We start from the raw sequence: 24,265 nt of genomic DNA, 5'->3' as shown, positions 1-24,265 counted from the left end.
CAAGGCACTTTGAAAGGACTTGTTCCTGATCAGCTCCGGGAACTTGACTGTAAAATAATGCTGAGCAATACCTACCACTTGGGACACAGGCCTGTAAGCAGTTATGATTGCTGTGGTTGCCATCATTGACCTTGCACTATTTGTGGTTGATGTCCCTTTTGTCACCTCGCCTCTTGTTCACCCCTCAGCCTCACAGATATCATTGTCAATAAGTCAATATCACACTCACACTCTACTAGATACTACTGGGTGGGGATCCTGACCTCCCATAGCGGGCAGGGAGGTACATACTGTGTCTTCTATCCCCTTATATCTGTTTTCCAACATGCTTTCTGTCTTTGTCTCGGAATGAGATTTCTTGGTTTTGTCCTGGCTCTGGCCGGAGTCCTAGCTGGGAGGGAAACAGTCAAATGCATAGTTATTGTTTTGGGAGATGATATTTTTTTCCTTGTAAATCATCTCTCTGTTATGTATTATTATTTTTATTTTGAATGTATAATGTAAGCATTTGAGTGTGTTCCTCTTTGTTGGATTTTGTACATTGGTGGTATGCTCTTGGAATCTACATCTGATCCCTATTTGTTCTCAGTTCCCCTTTGTCTTACTTTTTCTTGGGTGCTTTAATTGTAATTCTAGAACTTTTTACTATCCCATTTTATTCCTTTTTACTGGCGCTGATATAACCTAAATGTGTTGCAAGCGCCGTAAAACCCTTAAAAACAAACAAACAAACTACTACTACTACTCATTCATGATTCATACTCAATACCGGTTGTAGCTGTAGTAGGCTGTAGCATGATTGGATGTTCCTTAGGAAGGACTTCTGTAGTTTTCACAGTAACTAAAGAGGGGATATTTCGATTATCAGGGGTTGAACCCCTCCCCCCCCCCCCCCACCCTAATCCATTTTTCATTGGGGGGGGGGGGGGGGGGGGGGGAGGCGGGGGAACCCGTCCAAGTTAGTGATACTTAACCTGATGAAACATGTTTGCCATCACTTGCATTGAAACTGATGGGAAACATTCCCTAATGATTGCGTTGGCCCGCAGCTGACTCAGTGAATTGTTTTTGAAATTAGAAAAGTCACACCACTTAATAAAATTGTCCTTATTATTCTTTGCTACCATTCCACTCGTTCCTCTGATTCATTTTTACCTTGAACACTGTTTCCTCGAACTAGCTTCACCCACCAAAGTATTAAAAAAAAAGAAGTTAATTAGGGTTTTTTATTTTTAATGTGCCAGGTGATTTCGACCTCTGATGATTTACTCAACTGTGACATTGACAGTTGCGTATGTGCTTACCATGTGTATCTATCTGCACTGCAGGTGTGTGTCTACAGTATGAGGCACATGCAGACACACATCCACGCGCCATGATTGGCTATGACGTAAATGGATTTTGTAACATAGCAACCTCCCTCCCCCCCCCACCACCACACACACACCAACAGCACCGATATGTCATGTATTTATATTTCCTTCAACATATCAATAATAAGCTAAATAAATGATAAAGTTCCCTTTTTTCATCCTCAAGCGGAAATTTATCCTAAGGTCTATTCCAAGCAAAGACTGGAATAACCCAGGTGTCAGCTGCAGTGCAGCGCTGCAATATAGCTAGGGAGTGGTGTCTTGCTCGCCACACAGTGCAGTGAATATTTGAACTAGGTATCTTTCGGGTACACGGGTGTGTAGCAAAGTCTATACTGTTGAGCCACACTGCCCTTTCCGTTATGGCAAGTGGCAAGCCACACCTTCCTCAAAACTTTTTTGCATGTCCTGAGGAGTTTGAGGAAACTGTGCTGGAGTGTATAATAAAATTGCTGTGAAACTGTGTAAGTCCTGCCATTTTATATTCGTAGTGCCCTGGTCCTGAATGTAGCCTGATGGGTAAGGCCAGACTTGGTTCACTGTTGTGAAATTAGCCAGGCATGCTACATTCACGGCGACATGAATACTGGGATGTCCAACAAGTTGTCTCATTTAGTGAATGCAAGAAATTCTTGGTAGAAAAAAAATGGTGACTTGACACCAGTAATCATCAAGTGGTTATCTCTGGGTAGACAAGCAAGTCTAGATGGCTACGGGGAAAAAATCTGGGACTAGCACTGATTTTAAAATGTTGTTTGTTGATTTTGAAGTAGAGATGTTTACCCACAAAATTTAACAATTCCTTTGTACACTTAATGAAATGACATCCTTTATAAGTGATGATTAACATTATTTTTAAAAATTAAAAGATATCAATTTAATTGATCATTCTATATTTATATTGCAATTATTGATTTAGGAAAACTTACTTTGCTGCACTCTGACAAAACACATCGTTTTATTTTTACTTCTTCAACTATCAATTTAAAAAATCTCAAATCTGACACTTCAAAGAAGTTGTCAAAGAAATTTCAGATTTGGTGATTCTTTGTCATGTTGGAACTCATTTTAATTGATTAACAATTGAAGTTGAAGTAAAATCTGGTCAAAATGAAAAGACGCGCTTTGTCAGTCAATAGAAGAGCTGTAATATTTATTGATTGATTATTTGAATCTCCCCAGGGTCCTGATCTCTTAGACAAGGCAGGGGGACTTCACAAGTTTATGAACTGGGACAGGGCATTGTTGACTGTGAGTTCTTATATTGTTGTCAATAAGTGCAATAAAACATTATGTAGGAGATATACACAGGCAGATGAATCATCTTTCACCACCATTCACTTTTTTTTAAAAACTCTTTAGAAAGAACAGTTTAAGCTGATTGCTTTAATTTACCCTTGAAAATTTTGATTCCCTGGATGAACGATATGTGTCTGTGTGTGCATGCGTGTGTTTGTGTGTGACCAAGTGTTTTGACCATTGATTTTCAGTCAGGGGATCCTGGTCAGAGCTCCAATTTCTACACCCCATTGTTTCCTCAGAGTTTTAAGGCCCATGGAGCCATAGTTTATCCCATTTTTAGCATTTTAACAGCCTGTAACTTACAGTGTAAGAATTGCTTGCAACCCTTTTGATTGGGAAACTATTTGTCACAAAATACATTCTGTCAATCGCTGCTGGGTAGACAGAGATATCAGAAAAACCCTATTGATAGGGGCAGAGGTGGCAATGTAGTAAAGGCATTGTACTGCCATCCACGGAGTCCCAGGTTTGAGCCCAACTTCAAGCTTGTTTTTTTTTTCTTTGGTCAAGATTATTAATCCCCAATTGCTCTCTTGGACATCATGGGTGATTCCTGTTAATGTCTGATATCTGTTTGTGAATTATATTTGGCAGTGAAACACCTAGACAGCTTACTTCTAACCATGCTGTGTGGATGGGCGTATTTGTTTTTTTTTTAATTTGTATAATGATACATTTCCCCTTGGGATGGTAAGGATTTTTTTTTTTTTCATTTTTCTTCAGGACAGTGGGGGATTTCAAATGGTGTCCTTGCTCAAGTTGGCAGAAATTACTGAGGAAGGTGTTAAGTTTCAGTCTCCGCATGATGGGTCTGAGATGCTGCTCACTCCCGAACATTCCATGGAGATACAAAATTCCATTGGTAAGAGTTATTGCTGTGTTGCAAGTTTATATATGCAGTCTTTTAGTGTGTTATTTGGCTTGTGACCCATAGCCCTTTGGATCATGTCCTGTTGTGGGTGCAGACCTGTAACTCATACATATATGTAAACATGCATATAGCAACAAAATCTCATATATGTATATATATATATATATGTATTAATACCGGATAGGGAGACTTTTGGTACCCCTATTAGTTCATTTTACAGTACTTTACCAATAGGGAGACCAAAATCCGGTCCCCCTATTGATTTGACCTCTAGCACATTCACTTTTCTATTTTTAGTTTAAAGTTGTCAACCCAACCGTCAAGGATATATAATTGTAAATCATAGTATTGAAGTTATTTGTTAAACACCACAGTAAGAAGAGTTATGCCTAAATTTTCACGTTGGTCAATAAGGTGACCGCCTGAAAAAAGTACAATAGGGGTACCAGTGTTTTCATCGATATATTTCAATAGTGAGGCAATATATCTTTCCGAAATTTTCTCTAAAATTCTAGAGCATTATATGGATTTTTATAATAATGAAAACCTAATATAAAATTGTGTGAAAGTTGATGAACTGAGGAATGAACAAGATATACGAATTATAATCTATTTTTAGAAACAGATTTATCGAATCTTGGTCCGGATTCTTATCTTGGTGACAAGAGACAAGCAAACATAGTAACTCTTTTTTTCGTGAAACGTATGTTTAGTCAATTTCGCGCATAAAGAGGCACTCGGCACTCACTCACTCCGCAAGTCAGTAGTAGGTAGGTGGTTATCAGTTATCAGCTTTAATTCTTAGTCAAACGCTTCATCAAACCCATTATTGAGTAGCATGTTGATGCCTGATGCCAGTTGAAGCCATCTCGACGTCGTGAAATGGAGCATCTTCTGTCATAGCAGTAGAATCGTCAGATGCCGCATTTAAATCCTCCATTCCAGGCGTTGCTGTTGCCATATCGATCTTCGAAATGATTTGGTCTAGACGTCAAGTTGACCCGTTCTATGTCTGAAGAGATTTTAAAGTGCAATACCTAACATTATATCTTGATCTACAAAAGAGTCTTTTTAAATGAACCGCTGTGTTTCTATATTTTTCAAGAACCAATGATTATCTGATAACCACTGACAATTGACTTGCGGAGAGAGTGGCCGACGGACGTCCTCTCTATAGCCGCAAGTATTTTTTCGTCACTTGCTGAGTTCCAAACTAGACGTCTATGGCATCGTGGGGTAAATTGATGCTGGAGGCATCATTGAAGAGACACCGAGATAATTTAAATGGTAAGTTATTGGCCATTCTTATTACATCACTGTTGATTTAAGATTTTCAATAGGGTAGACATCACAATCACACACACACCGATTGATGATTGTCACTTGTCAGTCAGTCATTTGGAAGTGGAGTCAGATAATTCGGGAACTTCTGTAGACTGTAGATTCACACTAGTGAGTAAGATCTGTCGTTTACTACTACTACTACTACTACTACCACTACTACTTTTAGTTTTAGCTTTATCCAACTCAACACTTCTCGTGTTTATTTTATTTTGGCAAAACTAGAATGGATTTTTGAAAAGAATATAAAATAATTTAAACTTAAACCTGTCTTTGCATCTTGCTTTATGCATACAGTATGCCATATCACAGCCATCACAATATCATAGTTTAATGTTGAGAATATGCTATTTCTTTTGTAACTTCAGATCAGAGAGATTTGAGCTTTAAAAATCCTGAAAAATGTCTTGCTGTCAATCCAGACAACCCTTTTGATGTGATCTATGATGTTAATGGTAAGAATGTAATTTGATGAGGAAATGAATAACATTTAGGTACACATAGTTTGCTTTTTTTTTTTTTTTTTTTGAGTCATGATGTGTAATACTATTACAGTCCACTCCGGATAATTGCAACTCGTTTAATCGCAACTTTCGGTTAATCACAATATTTCCTAAGCAATGGAAATAATTCTATATAAAAGTCACTGGTTAATTGCAACAAACTTCGGTTTTTTAAAAAGTGGTAAATTCAAGAAATCAAACAGTATATCATGATTAAATTTCATCATGGATGAAATCGTGACAGGTTGAAGAATCGAGAGTGAGCAGGATTTAATGCTACAGTAGTGTGTCACCACTCTGTTAGAGTCGAAAGAGGGCGGGGCTCTGCAGTATGGGTTTGTGACGTCATCGGTGGCCATTAAATAGAAGAGGGGTGGGGCTGGTCATAATCTTGACAACAGGTTATAAATGACAGTTATAAAGAGAGACTGAGCGATATCCTTTGTTTTAGGATTAACAACTGTGCATTGTGACCAACGAGTTTGGTGAGAGCTTATTGTCTCTCATTAAGGCTAATCTCTTTAACTCTGACAAATGTTGAATTGTTGAGAAAAAAGATTGAAACTTCTTCCAATCTGAATAAGATATCGGCTTGCTTCATAGCTGCTTTTGGTTGACAAATCTACACGGGGCTGCCATATGGTTTTTGTTTCAATCAAATTGCTCTGTATGTGGTGGACTAAGAATATTATTTACTGGTTTGAGTTGACAATAAATGTGTAAAATGTTGAAATAGTGGACAGGAAACTGAATTTCGGTTAATCCCAACATTTTCGATGATCCCAAGGTATTGCGATTATCCTAAGTGGACTGTACCTGAATCTTGAACGAAAAACTATCATATGGATATGATTATAGACAGATTGGTTTCTGGAATTATATTTCCGTCCTGCCTTGCCAACTCTGACGTTCTTGAAATTTAAAAGAAAATAGCCAGAAGGTTTCGGACTTAATTTTCTTTTTTTTTTCCAAAGGACAATAGTCATAAGGTAAATAATTTTTAAAAAATCCTTTTACAGCACAAGATGGCATGATTTTTTGTTTAAGAGTTTAGAGAAAAACTTGCACATGATAGTCTTCAGCTTTTTTTTTGTTGTTTTTATTTTCTATATAGACTCCAACTCAGAGCCTGAAAGTGATGCAGAACAAAGTTCCATATCACATGATTCATTTGTGGTAAGTATGTACATTAAAATAAAATCATAACATTTGTATAGCGTTTATCCACAGTTGGCACCATGCTCAAAATGCTTCACATCAACATATTTTGTGGTGGACAAAACACATTTGCCACAAAAGATGAGACCTGCAGTCTGTTAGGCGCAATACAATATTTCAGGACAAGGACAACACTGTTTTACACCAGTGAGATCTCCTAGTTTTTTGTTGTTAAAAATTTTTCTTTGCAGTGGACTTCGCCAACAATAACACTATTTTAAACCTTCCTCGTTATATTTTGAAGTGATATTCATTGATGAGCCATTCACATTTGAAGTCGTTTGTTTTTTTATTTGACAAAATGTGAAAATGATGCGTTTCCAGGAAAAATTAAAATAGCTTCTGTTGGGATTATACTTTTGATCTCGCATTTTGTCCAAATTCTCTTGCATCGTAATGTTTATCAACTTTTTTTGTTAACTATATTGCAGTTGCAAGGTTAGGAAGTTCATATTGTTGCAATGACAACCGTTTATATGTCCAGAATCGTAGTGATATAAAAAATTGTTTTGTAGTTGTTGGTCCTGGTGTAGGATTTAAAGAGTTGGTTAAAAACGGTTTACTGAAACCCTGGTTGGTGTATCTATATTTATCCAAGCACAGTTGAACATATTAAATACTTAGACAATATGTCTGCCTTTCTCAACTCCTTTTTATTATACTTGCATTATTAACCAGCTAATTGTTTAGTTGGATTATTAAACAATGGCTCTTCATGTTTATTGTCAACATGAATAAATTGATTGATCTGTCATCTTTTCCACAAAATATACAGGGTCCCGATTTTGTTGCTGACTCCGAGTCTGATTCCTCTACGTACTCTGTGAGGTACCCAATGCTGAGTACATCATTGTCTTTGGAACCTAGTGCTCATTCCCCAACTCAGTCAGAGCCTCATCCACAACTATCACAGACTGAACCTCGTTGCCAGTCTGGGACCCAGGTTCAACCCGAATGCTATACACTTGCAAACCAACGTGTTACGTGCAATGGTGAGTCATTTTTTTGTCATTCTTCTCCTTTGATATTTGTGGGATCAATTTTAATTTACCCATTCCTTTTAAAAGAAAACTTCCACCCCCTCCATGGTGCTGCATTTGTGTTATTGCATTTTTTTTCTGTTTTGGCAGTGCTGCGTCGCAAAATACGCTACCATTTACATAACAAGCACAAATCCAAATTTGATAGGGTGGACATCTTAGAATCTGAAACCCCAATGTGTGAGTGATATCAGTGAAACCAGCCATAAAAATGTTCATGTTTATTTTATTGGGGTTTTTTTTTGTCTGTAATAGACTTAAATTGCTTGTATTGTAAGTGTTAAAATGGTTTTTTTGTTACAACCCATCTATATATTAAAACTGTTTCTTTGTATTTCTATGATGCTTAAGGCTTTTTTTTCACAGACCAGCTGGAAACTTAACGAGAATCAGAGTAGATAACATTTTTATTAATCTTGCAACCTAAACAGTATATGATGATTGGGAGCATTTAAAGAAAAGCACATTTTCTTTTTAATTTGTCGGTACTAAAATTATACTTTGATAATGCCTGCTGTGCTACAAACCCTTTTGACTTCCAGGTTCAATATTTTTCTTTATTCTAAAATTCTTGGGTTTCCTTTCAATGACAACTGAGATCATTAAAATTCAGCTCACAACATGATGTGTGTAGATTTGATGAAAACATATGTTCCGAGTTGAGAAGCAGTGTTCACGAACTTGCTGATCGTTTTTACTAGCATTTATTTTCCTAACTTACCTGTATCAATTAACAAAGGCAAGACTCAAATATTTTCTATCTGAACAGTGTGTTTGTTATTGAAATATTTCCGGCATATACATGTCATATTTCATTCCCACAAAATATAAATCAGGATTAAGTTGTCTGGGCATCAGCATCGTTCAGGCAGTTGGGGGGAAGTCTTTAAGGAATTAATGAAGCCGATGCTCAACCGGTCTGGAGGACGTTTGATTGATGTCGGCTGTTTGTTCTGCCAGCCGGTGATGTTTTCTCACTCCCTCAATGACAAAGAAAGTCATTGTTATGACTATGAACTATAGTCTATTATTACTTTTGTTACTATATTAATTGTTACTTATAGCCGCTACTGTTATTATTATTATTATTATTATTATTATTATTATTATTATTATTATTATTATTATTATTATTATTATTATTATGATATTGCCTTCATTGCATTCTATTACTATTATTGATATAATTAATTTCTGATTGTTGTAAATAATTTATGTGAATTGAATTTTGTCGATTGGCCAAGGGCCTACAATAAACTTAAATGAAATGTTAGTCTTTGGATAGGACTTGGGTCTATTCTTGATTGCTTTTCCGCCTGGGTCGAGTGAAGCATTTGGAGTAAATTTTGTTGCTCAACGTAAAAAACATGACGCTTACCATTCCGCTGATACTGATACCTCCAAGGGGTGGTTGGGGAAAAACCTAAAATTCTTTTGACATTCTGTCTGATTTTTCGCTGAAACAACAAAGGACAATCTATGTATTCAGATGAGACTTCAATGTGTTACTATTCCGATTTATGTTCATATTTTGATTATAATGAAGAGGGAACCCTGAACCCAGTGAAGTGGGTGGATTGATCTATTTATTTCTATTTCAAAACAAAAATATGGCGTCTTTTCACTGGATTTGTTATGTGGCAGAGGTCTCCACAAATCTAACATACCTCTTCCAAAGGAATAGATGGTAGAAAAGTATATAACAAGAAGGAATTATGACAGTTACTTGTCCAGGCCTTAAATATTTGGAATGCTATTCCTCTCTATCGCTGTCATGTAGCTGATGTGCATATGATCTGTCTATTGATTTATTTTCATAGTTCATAGCATGATGTGCTTTATTTTCTTCTTTTTTTTCCAGAGAAATACAAAAAGCCAAGGAGACCCTGTCCATACTGTGGACAGTTGCAAACAAAACTCTCAAGGCATTTGATGAGGAAACACAAAGATGAGACAGAAGTTACAGAGGCCATGAAACAGCCTGTAAAGGAAAGGGATAGAACAATGGATTATCTCAAGAAAAAGGGCATTTTTTATTCAAACACTAGAAACAATTCAATAGTTATGCGTGAGAGAGCACAAGGGTCACATGAAGTTGTTATGTGTGCTGGCTGTAAGGGGTTTTACTCTGGACGAAGGGTTTATGAACACAAAAAGAAATGTAGTACTGAGCATGCTCTGTGTACTGGGGTTGTAAAATTTTATCCCGTGGCTCCCAATGCAAGTAAAGAAATAAAGGAGAATATTCTTGACAAATTTCGGAATGATGAAGTGGGAAATTTGTGTCGATCAGACAAAGCTATAGTATTGTTAGGAACAAAATTGTGGAGTAAAAGTTCAAAGAAGGAGAGAAAAGTTATAATGAGTGATTTACGCATCTTAGGAAATTTGATTTTAAAAACTAGGAAGAGAACGAATCAACCTTCTTTCTCTGGAGAGGACGTGGTGAAGCGTTGTAACTTTAATGAAATATCGCAAACCATTTCTGAAATGACTTTGAAAGAGGATGGGACATTGAAAGCAGGCTTGAAGCTTTCAATTGGATTTATATTGAAAAAGTTAATTAATTTCTTAAAAGGGGAATATATAATGCAAAACAAAATGGAAGAATCCGCAGAGATAGATTTGTTCAAAGCTGTCCTGGATTATAATTGGGATAGTATTTTTTTTACAGCCAGAGTTCAATGTGAAGCAAAGAGAACAAATTTGAGAAAACCCAAAGAGATGCCATTAGAGAATGATATAAAGAAGCTACGGCAATTTATTACTGAAGAGATGGTCCGTATTTGTGAGGATGATTATCAATTATTTGATTCACATATGTTTGTTAGGCTTCGCAATGTCATCGTAGCTAGGCTTACAATGTTTAATGCGAGGAGAGGCGGAGAACCCGCAAGGATGTTGTTAAAAGACTGGAATGATGCAGATTCAGGTGTATGGGTTGATCCCCAGCTTGTACAACATGTCACTGATCCTCTGGAAAAAGCGTTACTTGAGAAGTATAAGCTGGCCTATCAGTCTGGAAAGGGAAGCAAGATGTTGGTCCCTGTGTTGATACCCAATGACACAATTCAGCCTTTAAGGAAACTTGCACAGGAGCGTAAAGCTGTTGATATTTCAGACAACCCATTTCTTTTTCCAAATACAGGAATATCCAAAGATCATGTAAGTGGTTACATTGCCATCAAATATGTCACTTCCTTAGTAAAGGATTTAGAGAAACCCCAGTTGTTAATAGCTGATAAATTCAGGCACCGAGCTTCGACATTATTTGCCTTACTTGATGTCCCACAACACGAGAGAGATGTCTTCTATCGACATATGGGACACAGTGAATCAATCAATCAAAACATTTATCAGTGTCCACTTGCAATACGAGAAATAACAGAAGTTGGTCATTTTTTGGGTCAAATTGATAACTCAGCATCGGTCACTGGGGAAGGAAATTGTAACATTGAAACAAATGACTCTGTAGTGAATAGAGACTCAAATGCAAATTTTGGAACATCCATAGTAACAGCTGCAAATCAAGAAGAAATATTTGATGGTGAAGCAGGAGTGCCAAATCAGCTTACGTGTTCTTCAAAACAAACTGAACCCAAGAGGAATTCAAGCAAAAATCGGAGATACATGTCATGGTCAGATGAGGATACAGATAGAGTCAAGTCATATTTTAAAAACTTTGTCGAAGATGTTTCAGCACATGGTTCAAGGGGATCATTACCTAGAAAGTCTGAAATTATTCTGTTCTTAAAACACCACAGGGTATTTTCACAAAAAGGAATCCCTGAAGGTACACTAATTAGTTTGGTGAAGACAAAGATTTTTAATGAAAGAAATAAATATAGAAGGGAAAGAGCGTTTCAATCGGTGTAATGACAATCATGAATTTGATTTGTATTACATTCATTGTATTGTATAGTGTTATTGACATATTTTGGGGGTTTACAAAAACGTTTTATCTTTATATAGTACAATCTGTTCATCATTGCAATATCCTTTTTTATATTATATGAACATTCATTTGCTCAGCTTGAGAGACAAATGCTTTGTAGAACCATAGCTGCCAACCGTTCTGTTAAAAACGGATTTGTTCCGTATTTGACTTCCTGAGTCCGTAAGTGCTTATTTTTAGTTCAAAATCCGTATTTTGTAATTTTTGACTAATTTGTGGTAAAAAAGCCATGTGAGCCTAATGAATTATTATTATTGATCCATTATTATTACTATTACTACTACTACTATTGTTGTTATTATTATTATCATTATTATTGGTGTCCAGTGAGAGCATAATCTCCATTTGTGTAGCTCTTTAATTTGAATTATGCCTCTAACATAAATGATTTTCAACAATTAAAAAAGTTCCATTCGTTTATATGACGCCTGTATTTTACTCAAACCTTTCATAATGTATTGGAGATTTGCATAGGATATGGATGTTAGCCTCGATATACTTTGAATATTCTAAGACAGTATTGATACTTTCACTATTTGTTACAAATATTATTTTAATTAAGAATAAAATTAAATCCACCTTTTTGATTGGAAGGTATTCAATAAGAAAATCAATTGCTTATATTGATTAAAGATGACAATGATTATTTCCCTTTATTAATTTATGAAATATATAAATTTAATCCCTTTAAAAACATCTTCATCTGATTTTAATTTTTTTTTTTTCAAGCAAGCTTTTGTAACGGTTTAGGTTCAAGAAAAATAAGTATACTCCATTTTTAGGTGTGTTTATCTTGTCAAAGTAAAGAAGTAGGAATTCTCTAATATTTAGAGGTGCATTTTACTATAACTACTATTATAGTATACTACTTAAAGACCATTATGTTGCATGAAAGAAAACATATATGCAATCGTCTACTTTTTATCTGAACTCACCTAATTTTTACCCCAAAACGCCCTCTCAAGTGATGTACCAGGTTGGTAGTTATGCATTTCTAACCATCTTAAGTTATTTCATTTATTTTACAATTGTGCTTCTTGTGTATTGGTCCTTATCAAAGTTGAGGCAGTTGAATTCTTTCTTTATATTGTCCGTTCTGAATTTTGATCTCATTGTGGAAAGCTCCCATAGCGGGCAGGGAGGTACACACTGTGTCTTCTATCCCTTATATCTGTTTTCCAACATGCTTTCAGTCTTTGTCTTGGAATGAGATTACTTGTTTTTTTCCTGGCCCTCGCCGGAGTCCTAGCTGGGAGGGAAGCAGTCAAATGCATATTTATTGTTTTGGGAGATGATATTTTTTTCCTTGTAAATCATCTCTCTGTTATGTATTATTACTATATTTGTTATTTTTTAATGTATAATGTAAGCATTTGAGTGTGTTCCTCTTTGTTGGATTTTGTTCTTGTGTCCGGATAAGACTTATAGGTGATCTCAAACTTAGTACATTGGTGATACGCTCTTGGAATCTACATCTGATCCCTATTTGTTCCCAGTTCCCCTATGTCTTACTTTCTCTTGGATGCTTCAACTGTAATTCTAGAACTTTTTACTATCCAATTTTCTTCCTTTTTACTGGCGCTGATATAACCTAAATGTGTTGCAAGCGCCGTAAAACCCTTAAAAACAAAACAACAATCATTGTGGAAAGTGTCATTTTAACGATTCAAATGTGCTGGTACTAAACCCGATAATTGAGCAACATTTGGACTAGCCTCTGTCATCTCAAACTTGTTAGTGTTAGTAATAGTAATTAAAAAGGCTGACTTTTATATGTTGCGATTCGATGAAGGGGGGGGGGGGCTTCGGCACACATCGCCCCTCATCCCGGGCAAAATGAGCGTTCCTTATTTTATTTTTGAAAAGTTGGCAGCTATGTAGAACTATCTGAAAGAATCAGATATGGCAGAATAAAAAGTCTTTCTACTAACCCTAACTTAATTGGCCAATGTAGCTTTATGTTCAGCATTTTCTAGATACCTAATGTAAAATTTCACTATTCTTTTTATGATAGTTTTAAGAGTTGCAATCTTTAGAGGTGACTGTCAAGAAATGACACCTCTGTGCATTTAATTTCATTCTTTCTTTATCCCCTCATCCTTAATCAGAATAATAATAATTAATAATGAAAAAAAATGCAGCAACGACAGCTTAGAACGGCATAAAGTGCTTAAGAATTATTTTTTTTGCATTAAACTTTATTCAAACGATTTTCAACACTTTTGCTTCACAGTTTATGCTTTTTAACAAATGCAATTAAGCAACTTACCAGCAACAACATATTGGTTTGTTATCATTTGAGGGTTTTATCAGTAAAACTGTTTCTATCCTTTTATGTTGCACTGTACACATAGCAAACTTCATGCTTTTATTTGGTGACCAAAGACTTATGTGATACAGTGGATGAATGTTTGTGATGGCTTTTGGAACTGAAATAAACCTGCAATATGATTTGTAGACTTCTATCGTTATGTATCATTTTTCGGTCAAATGTAAATGTAATTTTACACGAGCTTGATGTATCATAAAACCCACAATGAGCTCAACGTGCAGCTGGTAGTAGATTTATATGGACACGAACAACGTTGTTACAATTCAGTAACGTACTCCAATTAACACAAGTGAGACTGTAAATGAGACTTTTACAATGACTCTGCATCGCCACAAATATGGATTCGAACCCTGGCAACTCGGGCATCAGACGAACTGTCTACCACGAAACCAAAGCAAGCATTGTGCAAGTTAAAGTGAATGAGATGTTGATTGAAGCCGTTCATTGTGTCCATCAGATCTGCTGTCCTATCCATCCAACTCCATTCACTCACTGGGTGGGGTTCCCGACTTCCCATAATGGGCAGGGACGTACTCGTTGCGTCTTCTATCCCCCTATGTCTGTTTTCCAACTTGTTTTCTGTCTTTGTCTCGGGATGGGATGGGATTACTTGGTTTTGTCCAGGACCTGGCTGGGAGGGAAACAGTCAAATGTATAGTTCGAGTTTTGGGAGATTATATTTTTCCCTTGTAAATCATCTGTCTGTTATGCTCTTTATTGTTTTGTTTACATATTATTTATGCTTTGTAAACATTTGAGTGTATCCCTCTTTGTTGGGACCTGTGCTTGTGTCTGAATGAGACGTTTAGGTGATCTCAAACTAAGTACTTTGATAGTGGGCTCTTGGAATCTACTGTTTCCTATTTGAAACAAATCCCCTTTGCCTTACTTTTTCTTGGGTGCTCTAATTGTAGTTCCAGAACTTTTTACTATCCCATTTTCTTCCTTTTTACTGGCGCTGATATGACCTTAATGTGTTGCAAGCGCCGTAAAACCCTTACAAACAAAACAAAACAAACCAAGTCCATTCAGTGGTATACAACAACAACAAATAAACTCCTCTGCCTGGTCCCTTCTATCTCTGATCTTAACCTGGGTCGTCAGGTTTCTAAAGGGGTCGGGGACTGCAAAAACAATGGCGCACGGAGCAACTGGGAATATTTTTTGCCGTGTTTGAGTCCCAGGTTATTTCCCTGAGCGCCCCTTCTGAGGGATGGACCTTCCCAGGAGTTAGTAAATGCGTTGCTCGGCCACTTCACTCTACGCACACTGGGATAAGCTTCGACACTATGGCCATGAAGCTCTTAATCTTAAGGACTTACTTTATTTTAGACAATTTGGTGGTAGCTCACTTGAAAATGCACTCTTAGGTATACACATATATAAACATATACTGGGCTCCCTAAAAGGGTTTTTTAATGTGGTCTCCCTAAAAACATGTTTTTACCAAATGTCTCCTTAAAGCTACAGAAACACTTAGTAAAACATTAGGGGGACCGAGTAATTTTCTATATACCATTGTGATCATCAAGCATCAGAATTGTGTTCATAAATCATTGTAGGGAATCAAACTATACTCATTTGAACAAAGATTGAACAGTTTAATCAATTTGAACAAGACATATGCTTGGTCCTCCAATTGGTGCATTTCACAGTGGTCACCTTAATAGTGGATTGATACTTATATATATATATATATATATATATATATATATATATATATATATATATATATATATATATATATATATATACATTATATATATATATATATATATATATATATATATATATATATATATATATATATATATATATATATATATATATATATATATATTTGCATGTACAGTATTATTATTATATATACTTATATTGAGGACCTCAATTGAAAACAAGCTTAACTTCAAGAATATTTATTATTTCATATTTACATCTGTTGATCTGCTCGTGTTTATCTCCATTTCACCAGGTGCTGACATAATGATGCAGTTGGACGACGTGGTCCACTCATCGGTTAGTGGACCCAGGCTGGAGGAGGCCATGTACAGGTAATAACTTTTTTTAATTTTTGCTGTGATGATGGTGAAGATGATGATTGTATTTCACCCATGGTATCAATTAGCAACTGTTTTAGGGGTTTTTGTTGGATTTTTTGTTTGACTTTTTTTACATTAAACCAAGACAAGACAACCTGAAATCATGAAAACGTGCATATTTATTTTATTTGTTTGTCCTCAAGAATAGATGTCATTGAATAGAACTAGATGGACATGCCTAGTCCCAATTTTATTTATTTATTTATTTTCACGAATTAGAATAAAAATCTAGATAGTTTTTGATACAGTAGAGCATGCCTATAGTGGGACTTTTGGTCCCAGCAGAAAAATCCCGCTGTAGGCAAGTTCCCGCTTTAGGAAAGCAGGGGAATATGTCCCAAAAATAAACATGATTACCTCCCTTGAATGTCAATAAAACTAACGTGACCCATGAGCCTTGAAAAGGACTATCTTTGGTTCAGTGTTTGTTTTGGTTTGTTTTGTTTTTATTTTTTTTTTTTTGGGGGGGGGGGGGGTTGTATGTGTGTTTTTTTTGTTTGTTGTTTTTTTTTTTGGGGGGGGGGGGGGGGGGGGGGGGAAGATGGGATTTAGGCAGGAAGGACTACGATACGAACGAGTGCGAGTGACATGTATGCTTGAGCAGCAACAATTGCAATGAATGAGGAATGGCATTAATAGTAATAGGGCTGATCTGGATTAAAATGTACACACCACCGCGTGCACACAAGCCTCTTCTCTCTAATTGGCCAAGGGCTTTACACACGGTGTCATCTTGTCCAACGCATCTCTTTTAAATCAGGTTGCCCAACTTACTTAATCATCGCAAGACTGAACAATCAACGCATATAAAGAAATAGAGCGAGCAGCAAAAGAAGTGCGGGTAGACACGAGAGGTGTGTGTGAAGACACGAGCGAAATGGCAGACGGAGGCGTGTATGTTAGTCCTGGGTGGTGGGAGAGAGCCCAGTCTACATCACTCGCTGAGTTGCTGCACGTACAGCTCGCTAAATTTTTCCCGCTGTAAGCAAGTTTGGGCCTTTCCTTGACCTGCTAAACCCAAGCACAGGTAATTGAATTTATCTAGTAAAAAAAAGCGGGGTTTGTGTAAGGTCCCATTGTAGCGACGTCCCACTGTAGCAGGTGCCGCTATGGTCATGTTCTACTGTATCCCAATTTATTTTGAATGCCTTTACGTACTTATTTCCATATTTCCACTGCCTCAAAACGGTATAATGTAGGTGTGAACTAGATGTTGAAAACTGAATATCAAGTTGGTTAGAATAATTAGAAATATGAAAATTAAGTTTATAGCACTTTCAGTCATAATATTCATTGTCCTTACTAAAAATGGATAAACACAATCCAAGCTTTATATTTATTACTTCTTTATAAATTAAGTTATCGGAATGTAGATCACCTCGACATATATGTTATAATACCCTTTTGAGCCAATGGGCCACATTTGTTTTTTGTAATTGTAGAACAATTTGAAATTATTATATGTCAAAATAGTCACATCGGTGGATTGATCATGGAGTCTTCTGTTCCCTATTTAAACCAGCCCCCTCTTTCTTTCTTGTTCTTCAGTGCTGTCAACTTCATATTTACAACTTACCTCAATCATCTTCATTTTTTCTGGTACTGAAATGACCCAACATTATTGCAAACACTGTAAAACCCCTTTTGAAAAATTAAAAAGGGTTCCCTGGTAAAATGATGAGATTTTACTGTATATCATCGACATACTGTATAATCTACCTTACTTAACCCCCCCGCCCTCCATTTCTTCCTCTATTCTACAGAACCATCCGGTGGCTGGACAGGTGTATAGCAGCCCACAAAAGGCCAACGGAGCAATGTCTTTTTCCGATTGTACAAGGCGGATTGAATGCTGAGCTCAGGAGGAAATGTGCTCAAGGTATTAAAAAAAAAAAATTGAACTTTTATATAGTGCAATATCCTCTACATGTGCTCAAAGCGCTTTACAAGGGTCCCTGGCCAACAGCAACATTTAACATGTAGGATGGTACATGACGCCTGTTAGGCGATATTACAATTTTTTCGGACAGAGACAACGCTGTTAATGACCAGGTAATCATTTTACACCTGAGTACGGTGAGAGAATGTGAGTAAAGAGCCTTCTCCAAGGATTCAACTATGTGCCAAGCGAGGCTCAAACCCAGGATCTTCCGATCCGAAGGTGAGTGTCATACCACTAGACTACATAGCCGCACGAGTATGAGATAGTAAAACATGATATTAATTGAGCGGTCTACCATATCACGAGGAAGTGATCAGAGCACTTTACAGGGACATTGACAATTAAATTTGGAAAATTACAAAGTCTTAAAATGCTCTTTTTTTTGTATCTGGATATCCCTAGAACTGTTAAAAAGAGAGGTCGGAGGTTATGCCATTGGTGGATTGAGTGGAGGAGAAGAAAAAGAGGACTTTTGGCAAATGGTGAAATTATCAACTGACCTCTTACCAAAAGACAAACCACGATACTTGATGGGTGTTGGGTAAGTGTATAGGTTTATTTGTGCATATGTGTGTGTGTGTTTTGGTATATTTTTGTGTTTGTGTGTGTTTTAGAAAGACAGAGAATTAGAATGAGAGACTATTTATCCATTTGTCAAAGTAATACCTCTTTATACTGGGGCATATGCTCTTCACTTATCCAGGTACTGGGTTTGAGTCCAACCACTGCACTGGGCTGTGTGGCCTTGAGCAAGTCAATTCACCTTATAGTATGAGGCTAGTATTCTTACGGCAACCTAGAATGGTGCTTATCACTTGAAGATGGTTTCCTTTTTAAGGATTATGAAAGGCCTTCAGAGCCATGAGGCTTATGGAGCCATAGTTTATCCCAGTTTCTATTGCATGAAACGGACAATAGCAATTGTTTGCTACCCTTTCAATAGGACGCCAGTCTATTGCAAAGTTCTTTCCACTAAATCTAACAGTCTTTGCTATCCAGTCACTGTTACTGTTAGGGGGAAAGAAAAAAATCTCGAGTACACCTAGGATCGATCTTGGTCCCTTTACATGTGCTGATTAAGTGCATGGGTTTATTCGTTGGTATCTGTGTGAATTTGTGTTGGTTTATTTTCGTTTGTTTGTGTTTTAGAAAGACGGAGAAATAGAATAGGATGACAGACTATTTGTCCATTTGTCATAATGATGCCTCTTTAAACCAGGGGGTATACGCTCTTCTCGTAACCAGGAACCAAATGGTACGGGATTTGAGCCCCATCCACTGGGCTTTGTGTCCTTGAGCCTAGAATGGTTCTTATCACTCAAATAATTTCCCTTTTAGGGATTATTGAAAGTTTTAAAAAATAAAAAATAGAAAATAAACTGAATATATGAAGCAGGCATATAACTAAAAAAAAACAAAACAACAAAAGACAACTTCAATTTTTTTTATATAGCGCAATATCCACTAAATGTGCTCAAAGCGCTTTACAAGGGGTCCCTAGCCAACACCAATCTCAATTGTAGGATGAGACATGATGCCTGCTAAGCGATATTACAATTATTTTTCGGACAGAGATAACGCTGTTAACGGCCGGGTACTCATTTTACACTTGAGTACATTGAGAGAATGTCAGTAAAGAGCCTTTTCTGAGGACTCAACCCAGGACCTTCCAATCTGAAAGCAAGTGTCAAACCACAAGACCACATAGCAGTTAATGCTAAGATTTGGAGGCAAGGGGACTAAATTTGGTCAGGTTCAAGATGGTTTATTTCAGATTTTGTTGGGGTTTTTTTATCCAAAAAATTTCAATCAAAATATGGCCATTTTTCTCAAAAGTGAAAATGTAATCCCACATTTAGCTAAACGACATCATTCTTCTAAAAAATAAGTTTTGATTAAAAAGTTATATATAATAAGGTTAGAAGACATGCTTTTTATCAATTATTATTATTATTATTATATTATTATTATTATTATTATTATTATTATTATTATTATTATTATTATTATTATTATTATTATTATTATTATTGTTGTTGTTGTTGTTGTTGTTGTTATTATTATTAACATTTATCATATCATCATCATCGTCACCATCTATCGTCATCCAGGTTTGCTGTAGACCTAGTGGTGTGTGTTGCTCTAGGCTGTGACATGTTTGACTGTGTGTTCCCAACTAGGACTGCTGTAAGTGATAGTCCCCCCCCTCTCTCTCTCTCTCTTTCTCTCTCTCTCTCTCTCTCTCTCTCTCTCTCTCTCTCTCTCTCTCTCTCTCTCTCTCCTTTAGAAAAAGAATTAGTGTTAGTAGTTGTTGTAGTAGTAGTTATAGTAGTAGTAGTGGTAGTAGTAGTAGTAGTAGTAGTAGTAGTAGTAGTAGTAGTAGTAGTAGTAGTAGTAGTAGTAGTAGTAGTAGTAGTGGTAGTAGTTTCTTATGGTTACACCTCCAAGTGAACCATTTCACTCCAGTCCAGGTATTTTTGTCCTCCTTGATGGACGGTATCATAGCCCCCTGGCACGGCTGTGGACGGGCAGTGCAGGACCAAGTGGTCCATATCTTGCTTGGCACCACCACATGCTGTGCACTTGGGTGAATCTCGGTAGCCCCAGCGGTACAGGTTTGTCGCTGTCCTGCCGTGTTGGGATCTGATCCTGTTTGCATGTACCCACTGCTTTCTTGTCAGCTCGTGGAATCCCGGCAGTGGTTGGATAGAGGGGTCGTTGATTATTGCACTACCCTTTGGCGGGCAGTCAGTCCATTCCTTTCTCCAGGTCTCGGCGATATCGAAATCTTCTAATTTTGAGCCATAAAAAGGTTTCCTTGATTTAAGGCGTGAGGTTTTCGGTGCCATTTCCGTGACTTGTTTGAGCGGTGTTGTGTATGAGATGTTGTCAAGGCGCTCATGTTGTTTTTGTGTTGCTTCTTCTCTACGGAGGTGAGGGGGAGCAATGCCACTTATGGTTGGTAGCCATGCTATTGGTGTGGATTTTAGGGCTCCCGAGACGGTTCTCATAGTATCATTAAGTAGAGTGTCCACTTTATGTACATGGGCACTGCGAGTCCAAACCGGGGCACAGTATTCAGCGACACTATAGCATAGGGCTAGTGATGATGTTCTTAGGACTTTTGCAGGGGTTCCCCAGGATGTACCAGCGAGTTTCCGTATGATGTTGTTTCGTAGTAGTTTATGTGCAGTGTTCTCCAGATGGTGTTTATAGGTCAGTGACCTATCCAGAGTGACCCCTAGGTATTTTGGGTTTGCATCATAGGGTAGAATGGTGTCATTTGTATTTACTTTAAGTTGGTCCTTTGATTTTGCATTGTTGAGGTGGAACATGGTTGACACTGTTTTTGTAGTGTTCATCTTCAGGAACCATGTTTTGAAGTATTGGTGTAGAGTGTCTGAATCTTGATTAAGTACTGATTGTATTTCTTGTTTGTTTTTTTACTTAAAGGCAATGGCTATGTCGTCTGCATATCCAAACTTCATGGATCTTGTTTCAGGAAGGTCGCTGATGTAGATGTTGAAGAGGCTCGGGGCGAGGACTGATCCCTGTGGGACGCCATTCCTAATCATCCTAGATTTGCTGGTGTTATTACCTAGGCATACAGAGAGGATTCTTTTTCCGGCCATTTTGTTCAGCAGTTTTAGTGTTTTTCTACAGTCTATTATTTTTGACAGTTTAAACATGAGGCCTGTGTGCCAAACAGTATCATATGCAGCTGAGAGATCGATAAATACAGCCCCTGTCTTCATTTTCTGTTCAAATCCTGGATGTCAGTGCCAGCACTAGTATCTCTGTTTGGTCTGAAGCCTGCTTGTTCTGGTGGGATGCTGTTGTCAAATTTAGGAGATAGTCTTGTGAGCATTATTCTCTCTAACAGTTTAAAGAAGCAGGAGAGAAGGGATATTGGTCGGTAGCTGGCTGGATCTTCAGCTGGTTTGTTTGGTTTCAGGATGGCTAAGACCTTTGCTTGTTTCCAGTTAGGGGGATAGTTGGTTGTTTCAATTATCTTAGAAAATGTAGTAGTAGTAGTAGTAGAGTAGCAGTAGAAGTAGTTGTAGTAGTGGATATGATAGTCGTAGTAGTAGTGGCAGTAGCAGCTGCAGCAGTAGCACCACCACCACCTTGGTGAAGATGGTTAGAGCTGTCGTTATAATCATGTAAACCATGGGAGAAATTATTGTTTGGAGGGGAAAAAAGCGTTACAGTATTACCAAAAAGTCTGTCAAAACTAAAACTTCCAAACAAGGGTGTCCAAGACTGTCAGTTTATATGAAACACAAAAGCCCATGCTTCCAGATTTAACTATTATTAAACACATTTCTCCTCCAGAGATTTGGGTGTGCCCTGGTAAAGACAGGCCAACTGAATTTGAAAAACAAATCATTTGCTACAGACTACTCACCGATAGATGCACACTGTACATGCGTCACGTGTCAGACATACACACGGGCCTACCTACACACATTATTGTCCAACACGGAGCCAGCAGCATGTAACATCATCACAGTGCACAATGTGGCTTACCAGGTACTCATAAAATCTTTAAGACTTTAGTTCAAATTGTGAGTTTAGTTTGTAAAAATTAAAGAATTTCGTAAAATGCCAGATTCAATATTCTAGAGTCCATGTAATGATGTTTTCTTTTTATTGTTTTCTTCAGTTGGGTTAATTTATTTTTTTGGAGGCAACACGCCCCTTGTTTTATTTTTTCCTTTTTTTTTTCTTTTTCAAGCTCTTATATTAATTTTCTATTTTGTCCAATAGCTTTTAGGGTCCACAGATTCTAGCAGTTTATTTTTTATTGTATCATTATAACCTATTCAGATTTTTCTAAAACAATAACAAATGCTTTTCATTTTTAACCCTTCCTTCCATCTGTTCCAGTTGTCCCTTATGAAGTCGATAAGAGAGAGTATTTTGGAGGACAAATTCCCAGATTTTGTTCGACAATTTTTCAAGGACATGTATCCAAAGGGAGATTACCCATCCTGGACTACAGATGCCCTCAGTAGTGTTGGTATTTCATTATCATAACAGCAGAGACATCTGATGGCCAATGAGACATTTTTATTTTATGCACAAAAACGAAGAATAAAAACCCCCAAAATTCAATGACCAATCTGATGGCCAATGAGAACATATTTTGCTGTGAGAATAGGCCAATGTAAAGACATTTTTAAGGGCACAGTGCCTAGAAGGTTTCCCATGAATTGGGAATGTGTGTTTGAGTATGTAACAAACCTCCTCACAGCAGAATTAAGTTATGACAAGCTGAAAGCCGAAAAATTGAATTGTGAAATATTAGTCAAATTGAATTGAAAACGAACGCAAGTTCTTAAACTGCCATAAACTTAAATTTTGTACTCAGGATCATTTTGACTCAAACCTCAATTGGATTTGGAGCTTTACTTCATTTGAAGTAAATCAGTTGTCTATTTAGAACTAAACAATATGTAAACACAATGCCAAATACCATCCCAATTCCTTTTCTTGTGTGCGGAAATTCCTCTTTTGGCATTGAAATTGCTCCGAGTGGTGTCTGAAATTCCTGTGAGCCAAATTTTAAGTTGGCATCTCTGCATGACACTTTGGAAACTGATCAGACTGTAAAACACTAGATTGTTGATATGATGTCTGTTGTGTGAATTTGGTGCTTCGTAAAAAGTAATGATGCGAATATGGGAGGTGGGGAGCAAGAGTGTATGTTTATATTAGATAGAGAGAGACAGAGAGTATAAACAGGGAATCTATTTAGCTGCAAAATAAAAACCAACAAGCTGTAAATAACAATAAGAGGTGAAAGCTTGATGAGTTTGGTTCTTATTTATTTCATTGTTTTGTTTTCAATTTGGCAATCTGGAAGTCTTGATGCTCATTTGCTAAAGCAATAGCGCCGTTATTTGTTCAATCGACACACCCAGCAATGAATGGGTAGCTGGGTCTGTTAGATTTTGTGGAAAGTTCATTTAACAAGGCAGAAACCATGATAAAAGTGGACCCTTTGAGTCTGATAACATCTGTTAAAGACAGCATACCTTGTTTTGACTTTTAACATTTCATTCAGTTTATAAATCACAATTCTTGGAAACTGTCATGGGACCTTAGAGGTCTTGAAAATGTTTTAACAACTCCTGTAATACACTTTTTATTTTCATGTTTGTTTTTTTAAAGGCTTTTACGAGGGTTGTGACTCTTTTAGATCATTTCAGTTTTAGTAAAAAGGAAGATGATGGAACAGAAAAAAAACGATTTTGGGTCACTATCAGTATAGACCCTTGTAAGC

The 24,265-nt window shown here is 36.9% G+C and overlaps 2 protein-coding genes across 2 annotated transcripts; both read left to right on the top strand.

Annotated features, from left to right (window-relative positions):
- Positions 1–23,788, top strand: LOC144980070 (queuine tRNA-ribosyltransferase catalytic subunit 1-like; the record flags this gene model as incomplete). The annotated part of the gene is given in 9 exon segments (XM_078927556.1): positions 1–93; positions 2,556–2,624; positions 3,399–3,537; positions 15,908–15,986; positions 17,798–17,913; positions 18,379–18,517; positions 20,088–20,163; positions 22,312–22,509; positions 22,867–23,788. Coding segments are annotated over 9 exon segments (1,059 nt in total), but the record flags the coding sequence as incomplete, so codon positions are not given.
- On the top strand, positions 4,306–15,839 carry LOC144980190 (uncharacterized). Its single transcript, XM_078927764.1, has 5 exons — positions 4,306–4,833; positions 5,256–5,342; positions 6,505–6,566; positions 7,384–7,600; positions 15,835–15,839. The coding sequence occupies exons 1-5, from the start codon at positions 4,770–4,772 to the stop codon at positions 15,837–15,839; spliced, it is 435 nt and encodes a 144-aa protein (XP_078783890.1). The 5' UTR covers positions 4,306–4,769.
- Positions 23,789–24,265: the final 477 nt, after the last annotated feature.

This window comes from Berghia stephanieae, chromosome 9, assembly GCF_034508935.2.
Source record: "Berghia stephanieae isolate SIO BIC M18660-M18661 chromosome 9, UCSD_Bste_1.3, whole genome shotgun sequence".
NCBI classification, from domain to species: domain Eukaryota; kingdom Metazoa; phylum Mollusca; class Gastropoda; order Nudibranchia; family Aeolidiidae; genus Berghia; species Berghia stephanieae.
Note: the sequence above shows the minus strand (reverse complement) of the source record. Positions and strands in the feature narration are given on the sequence as shown.